We start from the raw sequence: 12,488 nt of genomic DNA, 5'->3' as shown, positions 1-12,488 counted from the left end.
GTTTCCAGGTTTCCAAGGACAGTCAGGTTACAACTGTGACAGGAGAAAATATCTCCCGAGAGGCCTCTCAGCAAGTTAAGGGTTCAGCTGTCTTTGCAAAACAGCAGCAGTGTTTATTAGAGGTGGTGTGAGCCACGGCACTGACTAATAGCATGCTGCTGGGTGCTACCTTGACAGCCATGGGTATTCCCACTCCCCAGTGCTGTTCCCCACACCTTCTGCTATTCACAGACACAACTCAGCTGTTAGGAAGCCAAACCATTTAAGTGCATGTATGTCAGCCTGGATGTCCTTCCCCAAAGGGCTGATGTTCCAGACAAGCTGGAGAGCAGGTGCCACAGCAGTCCTTGTGGGGGGCATGGCTTAACAGCAAACCGGCCAGAACACACTTCCTTTTTTCTGCCCACAGCTAGAGAAATTGTAGAAAGCAAGGGCTGACATGCAGCCGTCTGTTTCTTATGGAACATAGCACTTAAAAAAAAAAAAAAAAAAAGATGGCTGAAGTGAGAAAAATTACGCTGAGCAAGTAGAGAACTTTTAGGAAGCTTTTGCCTTGGCTTGTAACAACTTCATTTCCTCACTGATAAGCCACGTTGTCTTCACAGTGTTTACGGATACTTAAGATTTCTGTTGATTTAGACCTCGCTTCAGTTCCCAAGCCCTGCCAGCAGCATGCAGGGTGCAGGTAGCTCCTGTGGAGAGGGACAACACTGAGCCTTTATTTCTCTTTGCTATTCATTGTAATAGCACGTGCATCTAGAAATAAATGGCTTTCTTCTTCCCCTCAATCCCCTTACAGTTACTCCAAAAACAGTAGCATTCAAAGGAAGTGTAGAAATGAAGCATTTGGAAGAAGCTGCTTTGAATTTCCAGATTTTGGGCTTTCATCCTAAACAAGTAAGTCATTTTATGAAAAGTTATCCCCGAGAGAGAAGGGCGCAGGGTTACTTTCCGAGTAACATGCAATGTAATGCTGAAAAGAGCAGCAGCAGTTCTGCTAAAAGATCAGAAGGATCCACAGATACATGTGAAAGAGATCATTTAATTTCTGGAAGACAGTAGCTGTCTGGATTTACAAATTGGTAGGACTACAGCTTGTGTTAAAACAAGTTTTTTTCCTGCCCCATGGTCCACTTTAGGACTCCCAAATTTTTATCTTGCTGTGACAAGGGTGGGTGTTTCTTCAGCCCAGAGTTGTGACAATCCTTTCTTCTACCTCAGACACCCTCACATGAATACACAACTGTACCTGTGTGATCACACAGGATAGCTCCTAGTAACACTAGGAATTTTTCTACATGATCATCATAGCACACACACTCAATTCTCTAACAGATGGTCATTTTCCTCAGAAACTAAGAGGATGCAAAACATTTTGGTAGATGCTATTTAAGACATTTGGAAACCACTTCCCCAGAGAAGGTGGCTATGTCCTGGCCATCCAGCTTTACATCCATAGAAGCACAGAGTTTTAAGATGGCTGATGCTAAGGAAGAGCAAAAGCGCTACTCCTGGTGAAGTTTCACAGGCTTTGTCACAAGCTATCTTAATTAAGCGTTAAAAAATAAAAAGTCATCCCACCCAGGTCTGATTCACATTTTCTCCCGATTTGAAACACCTACACAGCTCTGCACTTGCAAGCCAATGCATGCAAAAATAAATAAATAAATAAAATCCAGATGCATATTTAAATCTAGCTGGAGGTCCAGATTGAGTTTGTGAACTAGAGCTAGCTTGGGAAGTTCAAGTGTCTGCAGTATCGGTATTTCCCCTTGAAATCACGGAGCCAGATCCCTTCACCAGACTTGAAAAGATTTAAGAGTTTTTAAGAAACTTACAAAATATGGGAAAGGCATAGTTATTGGAGTTTATGAAGTATTTTCCTGAGGAGATATCTTGAATAGTGTGACACTGATACTTTACCAGAAAGTAGATTGTTTGCAGAGAAAGTGCTCACACTCCATAATTCAGCACCTTTTCAGTTGTGCTGGTGTAGCTGCTTGGGGGACCGTGAGAAGGACTAGCTGACAAATGTCATAAGTCAGATTAAATTCCAAGGAAAACATGTAATTACACATTTTGTTACAGAAGCCCTCTAGCTGTTTAGTTACTAAATTACACGTACACTTTCTTATATAGAGGACTAGACGTTAGTATTTAAGCTGTCTAAAGAACATCACATCTCATGCTCTTATATAGAGGACTAGACGTTAGTATTTAAGCTGTCTAAAGAACATCACATCTCATGCTTATTGTATTCCTCAGTGAGACCGCAACGTGCTTCCTGTATAAATACTCAAATATATAAACACCAAGGCTGTGAAGAGCTTGATAAATGAGTTTGACCTCCTTTTCACATTCTTATCTGCTTATCTAGCACTAGCAAACACTGTATCTGGTTCTTTTGATTATGTAGGTTTTCTAAAAGCCACAGATACTGTTCTTAGGCTGAGTGAGCCGGAGTCCAAAAAACACCTGTCTTTGTGAAGTGATTCCAACCCAGCGGTTACTGGAGGAGGATATAATCAAGGATAACGTCAGCCAGGAGCTACCAGGCAACTCAGATGGCTGTTTCCACTTAAAACCTGTGCTTCAGATAGCTCCTACAGCTTTTATGCTTGGCAAAAACTGTCGCTTTCAAAGTCATGTACAAGTAATGTATAAAACCCTGGAAAAACCATCACAAAAAAAGAAAAACGAAAAAAAGATATTGCTAAGACTTCCAGGTATGTATCATACATCTTTGCCTCCTTTCCCTGTAAAGGAATTTTATTTGATTTAACTTGAAGGGAAGTAATTTTGTTTCAGGTGCAAAGAACCATTTGGGACAGGAGAGTATAACTTATGAGTCACTGTGCAAGTGTGATTCAAGACCTCAGCTGTAGCTATTGAATTAGTCCATACAGAGCTCCAGCAGACCTGTTCTCTTGGTGTGTTATTTTGCCACTGAGACTTCACAGAAGTTCCAATGAACAGCTATAAACAACGGTTGAATTTAAGCTTGGATTTTTTTTTTTATTTCTGCAAATTGCTATATTTCAAAGTGGTTTACTTACCACTATTAAATTTGGGTAAAGTGGCTGATTAAAAAACAAACAAAAACACGTAAAAGAGCCAAAAATTGATGTTCTGATATCTTTAAATCAGCCATTCCACCACCAGTTGGCTTTCTGCAAGATACCCCATCTCATAGAAACAATTTCAGTTTTCCCTCTCAAGTCCAATACCTAATTTCACGTTTACCCTGCTGTAATATTCTAGTATTGAGAAAATAATATTGGTTTTAGATTTTATACTTGAGAAGCGTTAGCATCATGCCCTTGTCTTGGGGTTACTTCTCAGCTACTTTGGCACTAAACAATAGAGCGCTCTCTGACTGTGACTTCACAGCAAGGTAAGGAACAGAATATTTTAGTTGGAGGAGCTGATGGCGAATAGGCTGGAAACAGCCTGCCCGAGATGAGTGCTTGTGTTGCCAGAAGATTCATAATGTTACACCAGAGAAAGTGGATTGCATTTTTAAAGATGAGTAAACTACAGCTCCCTCCAAAGGCATACAGCTGTTACCTTAGGGTGAGAGGTTATTCATCCAGTGAAATAATACTACAAAGAAAGCTCAAGTTTGCAGGTAAGCTGTTTTATTATTTGCTATCTTTCAAAGGTTAGTTTAAATCTAGATTCTAGTTTGCAAATACTTAAACTTCTTTTAAAGCAGTTGGATAAGGGGATGAAGCGCTCCCCAGAGTTATTAAAGGTATTGGCGTCTTACTTAAAAAAGATCACATTTTCAAGTATTTCTATAATGTCATAATAATGTGGAAATCATTGAACTTTCCATCTCACAGTTATGTACCAAATGATGTAGAGCCACTCCTTAAACTTCAAGGAATGAAACTGATGGAGCTTTTCCCCTATAGCTCATAAAGGATCAAATCAAACCTCTCCATTAATGCCTATCGGTATTGGTTTCACTTAAGCCCCTTTCAGAAAATGAATGAATTGCAAGTGCCAGCACACCGTTTTAAGCAGGCATTCTCTGAACTGCATCCAGGTTTTTAGTCAGTAGACATCTGTTGAATTTAACATACTTCAGCGTAGTTTCTCTGTGAGTCTATGTGAAAAACAGCGATGACTGAAACCTGGGGAATGAGAAAATACTATTCAATATTTTGTGGCCTGGTGGTAATTTGGCACTACTTTTTAAAGCATGATTGGAGATTTTTCTATGAACACATTAACTCCCTTTACAATAGCTCAGTAAGAGACTATTGCTACTGTAAATCATTACAGTTCCTCCTGCTTTGTAGAAGCACTTAAAAGGTTCTTAACAAGCTACTAATAAACTATCTCTGATTGTGGATCAGGGTCACACTGAGCATGTAAAGAACAAGTATTAGCTTTAAAATGGAACAAAGTTTGAAAAGGCCATTTCAATAAGATCAGTCCAGAGCATGATTTTCTTCTCACAAGGCAAATACTACCAGAGACACAAGAGACAAGATAAAATATTCCTTTTTTCTTGATTGCCTTTTTTCCCCCCCCAAGTTCTCTTATTCCCCTCCTTCCCCCCTTTCTTAAAAAAGGGATTAGAAAAACATAAATTCTGGTCCTTCTAGCCAAGAAGCATCAAGCACTTCAGAGATACCATATGTCATTACATATCCAAAGGCTGGTGAGTGTATTACACTGCAGCGCTGCATATCTGGCAGGAACAGAAACAGCATGGGTTTTGGTAGCTGGTTTAAGGAGCCATTCCCAACTCAGAAGGAAGTAACAAATAAGGACTATGAGGACAGATCTAGTTTCATCTCCTGGGCAATTTTCACAGCAAAAAAGCAGAGCAAGAGATATACATGTAGTCTCAAATATGACGTTTTTACTGATGATCAAGCTTTGGATGAAGTCTATATATAAAGTTGACTATCTCCACTTAACAAAGGAAGCAGACTCCCTCCAGCGAAGAACTTCTTTACCGAAAGGGTTGTTAGACACTGGAACAGGCTGCCCAGGGAGGTGGTGGAGTCACCATCCCTGGAAGTCTTTAAAAGACGTTTAGATGTAGAGCTTAGGGATATGGTTTAGTGGGGACTGTTAGTGTTAGGTCAGAGGTTGGACTCGATGATCTTGAGGTCTCTTCCAACCTAGAAATTCTGTGATACTGTTGTAGGAAGACCTGTGATACCACAGAAATATCTTGAATGGTAGTATTGGTCAAGTTCTGACTGCAGGCCACAGGCCTACGACACACCTTGGAACTTGTTTTTCCCCCCCTTAAGCTATTCAAGAACACAGCAGAAATGACATACTTTGTAGGTCCATACAGTAATGAACAAAATAAGCAGAAAAATCAAACCGAGGAATAAGAATTTATCAAGAGTAATAATAAATAAAAAACAAGAACACGCCTTATAAGCTGCATGATTGTGGTCACAGTTTTTCCCCTCAAAATTTGAGGGGAAAAATGGCAGTTTTTCCCCTCAAATTTTAAGGCTAAAATAGAGCTACCAACAGCTGAAAAGAACATCAGGGGAAAAAGCAAGATGTTGAAAAAACTGTTCCCATCACCCAACCTCTCTGGGAGACAGCAGGAGCTCAACAAACAGATCTCAGACCAGGTCATGAGCATTCAAATACCTCAACAAACAGACTTATACAAGCAGTATAATATCCATATTTACTCACATTAGAAAAAAAAGAAATGAACAAAAAATATATATATATTTTTTTACTTACAAGACACAGCAAGAAGATCTCAGGAGCTGCTGGATGGGAAGCAAACTTTTAACCCAGACCCTGGGGAACAGCACAGCTGTAGCAGTAGAAACACCATCAAGGCCTGTTTGGGTCAGCTGCATACTCCCACCAATTTAATAGTGCTCAACACCAAGAAGGAAATCCTGGTGCTAATGAACTCCCTGACAAACTCTTTCAGATTTAAAGGCTCATGATGTAACAGGGGAGCCTGATTTGAGACTTCCTCAAGTCAAGGACTCATACTGCTACCACTGGTAGTCAGTGGCCCTCTCTATGCCTTGGCTCTGCTCAATAACTGGTTATTATAGCAACACTTATACATTGTGCCAACCCTCTCTTTGCCAACTACAGGAAAATGGAGATCTCCTGCTGTAGGGCCACTGTTTTGAGGCCTCTGGCTCCACTCCAGTTCATATGGGGTTGCTGGTTTAGGGCTGCTACAGTAGAGGAGCTGATTAGAAAACCTCTCATGGAGCTGCAATCAGTATTTAAACTCAGTAAGTCAGGGACATTAAGCTGCAGGGGTTTTAGTATTTGGAAGAAAACTTTTAAATTGGGGCTGTGAGCAGGATGGATGCAGCGGTATCTTCAGCCTCTCAAGAATGTCTTCTGCTCTTTTAATAGTTCTTGGGAGGGGGGGTGTGGTGTGGAGGTTTGTATCACGTATCTTTCTCCCGTTGCTGAATCAAAAATAGTACACTGAGTCATTTGTTACAGGCAGCTAGAAAGCCACCAGCCACGCCAAGCACACGTCCCACCAACCGCCCTGCTCCAGCTTACCCAAGGCCTCCTTACACAAGGGTCTCCTCACCTCTACAGCAACTTTGTCTGAGTGAGGCCTGCAGTACTGACTGAATCCACCTTGCTGCTGCGGCATGTGCTTTTAGCAGGTCAGCAGATTACAGCCTTTGACCCAAAAACCCACTGTTTTTCTGTTACCTGCCAGGAGCTTTGGGTCAGGGCTGTTGAGTTTGAGATGCCGGCTTGGAATGTGGCAGCTGGCCCTGGATGAACGCAGGGCAGCACAGCAGCATCAACTGCAAAGAGCATCGATCCTTCTTCCCCTTTCAGTGGCAACACCAGTGTGACTCTGAGGGCGGGAAGAGGGAAAGGTGTGTGCCAACAGTAACCAGGAAGCCTAAAATGCAGCATTTCTGAATCTTCTTCTCTTCAATCTTTTTGATTTCAAGATTTCTGAACCTTCTTCTCAGAAGCAATTGGTGCCAGCTGGCCTGCAAGCATTATCAAGTAGGGGTGCCTGACATGAAGAGTGGAAGAGGAAGGAAAACATGAGGAAACAAACTGAACTTTCAGAGGACAATTAATTACTCATTAATTTGATATTATTAACTGTTAATAAGTAACTAACCACAAGGATCGGGCACCAGAAAGCCCTCCTGACACTGCTCCCAGAAGGGCTGTGGCGTGGCTGGTACCTTGCCCGACACACAGCAATATTTACCCACCAGCTTGAGCAATGCCCATCGTGCCCGGCCTGCACTCTTGCCTTACAGGGCAGCCTGAATTTTGACATTGACCTTGTTGCCTGGTATGGAAGCCCTGGTCTTGTTAAACGCTTTTATATGAGCCTCACACATCTACCTTTTAGGTCTCTGCCGTCTTCCCACCACGTCACTGGTGGATTTCAGGTGTATTTACTTTGTGTCCCTGACCCTCCTTTGCCTCGGTTTGCAGCCTGTTGAGTTCGCTTCTGGTTTTCATCTGTTTTGCAGCGAGGCTTTCCTGCTGAAATGCACTGCTGTAATACTGTATTTATCATACGCCTTGGGGGATAAAGAGTGCAAATCAGCCCTTGTTATCCTCTAATTTCCTACCCGTATGTTGCTTCATTTCATTAGGAAATGCAACATGAAACTGATAAGCTCAGTGGCTATGTTCTCACCAGAAGTCACTGCATGTATGTTAAAACTATGGCAAATAACATCAGTGTTCTTCAGCCTCTATTTCTCATTAATGAGCTCTGTGATCCTTTTGTCCATCCAAACACCTTATCAGCCTCCAATCTGAATGCACCAAACAGTGTGAATCGTGAGTATAAATTGATAACAGTCTCCAGACTGCAGAGCACATGAAAAGCAATTTTTATGGACACAGTTGGCTTCACCAAACCCTAAATAAGGGACCAGTGAGTCTAGGAGAGTGAATTCACAAGCACTCACTTTGAACTTCACCTACAGAAAATGAAGCATTCACTCACAGCTAAGAATGAGGGTTTTTCCACGTCAGAAGCTAGCAAGTTCTTCAGAACACTTCCCACAGAGCTTGTGGGTGGTCAGCATAAATGCAACTTTAAGAAAATTTTCAGATTCCTAAATGCTTTGTAAATGGCAAAACGAAGGGTACAAAGAAGTACCATTCCCTTTTCTTCTTTGTTCTGCCCCTGAAATACTTTTGAATATTGAAACAATGAAGGAACGGAATTTGTTGTCAATTTAAAATGACAAGAATCCTGAGATTCAAAGTCACCAACAAACTGACTGAGATAATTAGCTACCGTGATGTTAACAGAACAAACCCTGCCTTCTTCATAATATTGCGGTGCCTTTTTATTGCAAGACTTCAGAAAATTAGGCAGATTCTTGTCAAAGAAGTGACTTAAAAGGTAGTCCTGAAACCAGCCCAACGAATACAGGCTGTTTCCTTCCATCTTTCCCCTTCCCATCTCACAGTGAACAAAAATTGTCTACCTCTCTGTAGCACAGATCTCCCTCAGGGAAAAGGAGGCTTGCATCAGTTCCTGAAAATAGTCGCGTGGCAGTGCTGCTGAAATTGCTTCACATATAGGTCAAATCTTGAAGAGAGCTTTAAAACACTATCAGATCTGAAGAGGTTTTAGGTGACAACATCGAATATATCTTACACACTGATAGAAGGCACTAATGAGACTAAGGAGAAGCCAATGATTTCAAGTCCTTGGAAAGCCACCTCTAAAATTTTATCTATGATGACTGTAAGAACAGAACAGTAGTATTGTGACAGCTGATAAAGAACAACGAACTTTCAGAGGAACAAAGGTGTCTAGGAGAAGCAATTAGCTCTACTTTAAGTGCTCCTTGGGTGGGTGATGGAACAGAGGCAGAAAAAGGGAAAGCTGGAAAATAATGTGTCAATTGGACTCAGAGAAGAAATTTAGTAATCAAAGGCATTGCATAATTCCTTATTTATTTTTTTTTAAAAAAAGGATTTTTTACTATTACAAATGTAAAATATGCCTTTCTCCATTTTCCTTGCTAACTACTTGCTAATGCTAGTTTCAGTGCCCTTCTGCTGGGAAACACAAAGCACATTTTAAGAGCTGTACACAGAATAGCACGTTGGGCATTTGGAAACCAGACATTTCTTCACTTAACTGGCAGCCTGATAATGCTGACACAGGCCTTCATAAAACTGAAATAGGTAAATATTGACAATATAACTGCTATTTTATCATTTCAAAACAATCTGTAATTTTACCCCAATATTCATTTGATTATAGATGCCTGTAAATATTCTATAGTCAGAAAGGATTTTTGTGATTTTTTTGAATGTTTGTTGTATTTTTACACTGATGAGGCATTAAAAAAGCATCCATATTACTGCTCCTACAAACCAGGAGTGTGTTATGAACTGCTTAACACACAAGAATTTGATACTAGGAACTACTTAAATAAATGCAGTTCAGTGGTGATTTGGTGACCATCTCTGCACAACTTGTGTAACCAGCTGTTAGATCAGTTCTGTAAAGCTTATTTAGGTTTTATTTGGACAGTATCTTTTTTTACCTGAGTGGCAGCTTGCCCTGTTAATAGCATAATGTAGGTAAGGCTGCTGCTGTCCCCTAATAACACAGAAATAAAATTGCTGCTGTTACAAACATCCCCAGATAGAGGATTTCACAGAATCACAGAATCATCTAGGTTGGAAGAGGCCTCCAAGATAACTGAGTCCAACCTCTGACCTACCACTAACCAGCCCTCCACTAAACCAGATCACTGAGCTCTACATCTAAACATCTTTTAAAGTCCTGCAGGGATGGTGACTCCACCACTTCCCAGGGCAGCCCGTTCCAATGCCTCACAACCCTTTTGGTAAAGAAGTTCTTCCTAATATCCAACCTAATTTTTTTTGCTGTAGTTTGTTAAGGGCAATCGCTCCTATTGCCCTAGTGGAACTGATGGGCTGAACATGGCTCGTTTACCTTTGCCAGTAATCACCTGCTCTTGAATTCAACTAAAAACCACGGCAGGCACCAGCTGTGTAGAGGTCAGGATGTTAAACGAGGAAACCATTTCCTCTGCAGTAGTTTTTTGTGACACAGCATCTCTGAAGTGACCACGTTGTCTCGCACATCCCTCCTGTCCCTAAGCAGAAAACCTCTGCTTCTTTCACAAAAGGGAAAGGACACAGCAGTTTTGCTACTGAATGCAGCTATATTCCAGCATACAGCTCTGCCCTTTCAGCTAAAATATCTATTTATATTCCCTGATTATCTAACAGAATTCACTCTGACCTAAAGCAGAGATTAATTTTTTTACTGGGTATCCTACTGCTGTGTGGCTCGGTGTGTGGAAGGAGGGGACATTCCACCTCTCCCTTTAGACAATTACAATACAGATTTTTTCCTATTTATAATTAATCTCAGTTCTGCTGCTCTTTTTAAAGGCAACTCATTGCTTACTATCAGAAATATACAGTCCAGAAAGGTATTCTTGAATGTTTTATTCGGGAAGTGTAAAGGGTTTTAAAATAAACAAAATGAAATATTCAAATACATTTCATATTGCATGTGGTAGGAGTGGCTCCATACAATACAATATGGATGAAGTAAATCCGGCACTTAATTTCTTTAAGACATAGAGTGTAATAGCACGATCATTCCTAGATCTGGTCTTATGTCATACATAGCACTGCCTGACCTTTTTGTTGTCATTTAAATTCAGCTGACTTTATTAATTATTTTATTTTGCTATATTGATTGTTCAAGTTAGAAAAATACAGTTGAAATCTACCGACTGTAGGACATACACTGCAAGACCCTAAGTACTGCAATCTCCGAGAATAAATATACATTTATTTTTTGAGAAAATGTGTAATTACCCACAGATTAATCAATACAAAATGATCGTGCAACTGAATATGACAGTCTGAACTGAAATTTAAAGCTGCAGATCATGATTTTCCTACTCATACAGTGCTGCTTGAAATCTCTTGCACCTTTAAAAAAATATAATTAGCTTTAGATTTATCCCGCAATAAATAACACCAGAACATACCTTGTTCTACCAACCTGAATTTTAAAAAAAGCAACAGAGGCCACCTCAGTGTTTTGAGTTTATGAGATCTTTCAGACACAAAGCCCTAACAGAGTTTCCCAGTCACAAGAGGCATCAGGAAGGCTCATCGGTGATGGTGAACTTGGGCTTTAGCTTGACGGACCTCTTCCTTATGGTGCCTTTTGGGGATAACGGCATGGTGTCCATAATGCTCCTGTCCTCCTCCAGCTGCCTGGCCGTGCACGAAGGGGTGGGCACTTTCACCGTGTTGCCAAATTTAGAATAGTCCACGGAGTATCGCCCATCTTCCTCCGCCACTATGGGCACAAACCTTTGGCCCCAGAGGATTTCATCTGCCAGGTAGGAGGTTCTGGCTTGCGTGGTGATGCCGGTGGTCTCCACCACCCCTTCCAAGATGACGATGATCTCCAGATCCTCATGGTGGTGCAGGTTCACCGGGGAGATGTCGTAGAGGGGGCTGTTCTTGTCTATCACGTGGTAGATGATGAGTGGGGAGACGAGGAAGATGCTGTTGCCCCCCACGGGGTTCTCCATCTGGATGTCGATCTGGTTGAGGGGCACCACCTCCCCCTCCAGGCTGGCCGTCTTCTTCACCACCTGCATGCGGATGGTGGCGCTGATGATCATGCTCTTGCGGAGGTCGCCCACCCGCAGCATGAAGCAGAGCTTGCCCTCCCGCAGGGCGATGACCGCGTGCTTGCTGAAGATGAGGGTCTCGGCGCGGCGGTGCGCCTGCGAGGTCTTCATGAAGATGCAGCCCAGCATGATGGCGTTGATCACCAGCCCCACGATGTTCTGCACGATCAGCACCAGGATGGCGGCCGGGCACTCCTCCGTCACCATGCGGCCCCCGAAGCCGATGGTCACCTGCACCTCGATGGAGAAGAGGAAGGCGGAGGTGAAGGAGTGGATGCTGGTCACGCAGGGCACGAAGCCGTCCGACGCCCCCTCCCTGGCCGGGTCCCGCTGCAGCCGGGTGCTGTGGTCCAGGTCCCCGTGGGCGAAGGCGATGAGCCACCAGACCATGCCGAAGAGCAGCCAGCTGCAGAGGAACGACATGGTGAAGATGAGCAGCGTGTGCGGCCACTTGAGGTCCACCAGCGTGGTGAAGACGTCCTGCAGGAACCTGCCCTGCTCGCGGATGTTCTTGTGGGCCACGTTGCAGGCTCCGTTCTTCCCCACGAAGCGCGCCCGCCGCTCCCGGGCTCGGTACCGGGCGTGCTCCGGCACATCCTCGGCCAGCCGGGTCAGCACGTACTCCTCGGGGATGATCCCCTTCCTCGACAGCATGGCTCCCGCAGCGCCCAGCCGCCGCTCGGCGCCTCCCCGGCCCCGGCCCCGCTCCCGCAGCCGCCGGGGGCGGGGGACGAACGGGCTCGCACGGCGCCGCCGCAGCGGGGAGGGCACCGGGGCCGCCAGGCGGCGCCCCCGAGGCCGCCA

General features: G+C 43.2%; 1 protein-coding gene across 1 annotated transcript; it reads right to left on the bottom strand.

The window, feature by feature from the left end:
- Positions 1 to 10,458: 10,458 nt before the first annotated feature.
- KCNJ11 (potassium inwardly rectifying channel subfamily J member 11) lies at positions 10,459 to 12,470 on the bottom strand. The gene has a single exon (XM_038179335.2). It carries the CDS (start codon positions 12,336 to 12,338, stop codon positions 11,142 to 11,144), a length of 1,197 nt encoding a protein of 398 aa, XP_038035263.1. The 5' UTR covers positions 12,339 to 12,470; the 3' UTR covers positions 10,459 to 11,141.
- Positions 12,471 to 12,488: the final 18 nt, after the last annotated feature.

The sequence above is a fragment of the Anas platyrhynchos genome, chromosome 5 (genome assembly GCF_047663525.1).
Source record: "Anas platyrhynchos isolate ZD024472 breed Pekin duck chromosome 5, IASCAAS_PekinDuck_T2T, whole genome shotgun sequence".
NCBI lineage: Eukaryota > Metazoa > Chordata > Aves > Anseriformes > Anatidae > Anas > Anas platyrhynchos.
This window is presented reverse-complemented; position numbering and strand designations above follow the sequence as displayed.

Coding starts and splice junctions, on each gene's coding strand:
- KCNJ11 (XM_038179335.2), bottom strand. CDS start 12,338: ATGCTGTCGAGGAAGGGGATCATCCCCGAGGAGTACGTGCTGACCCGG.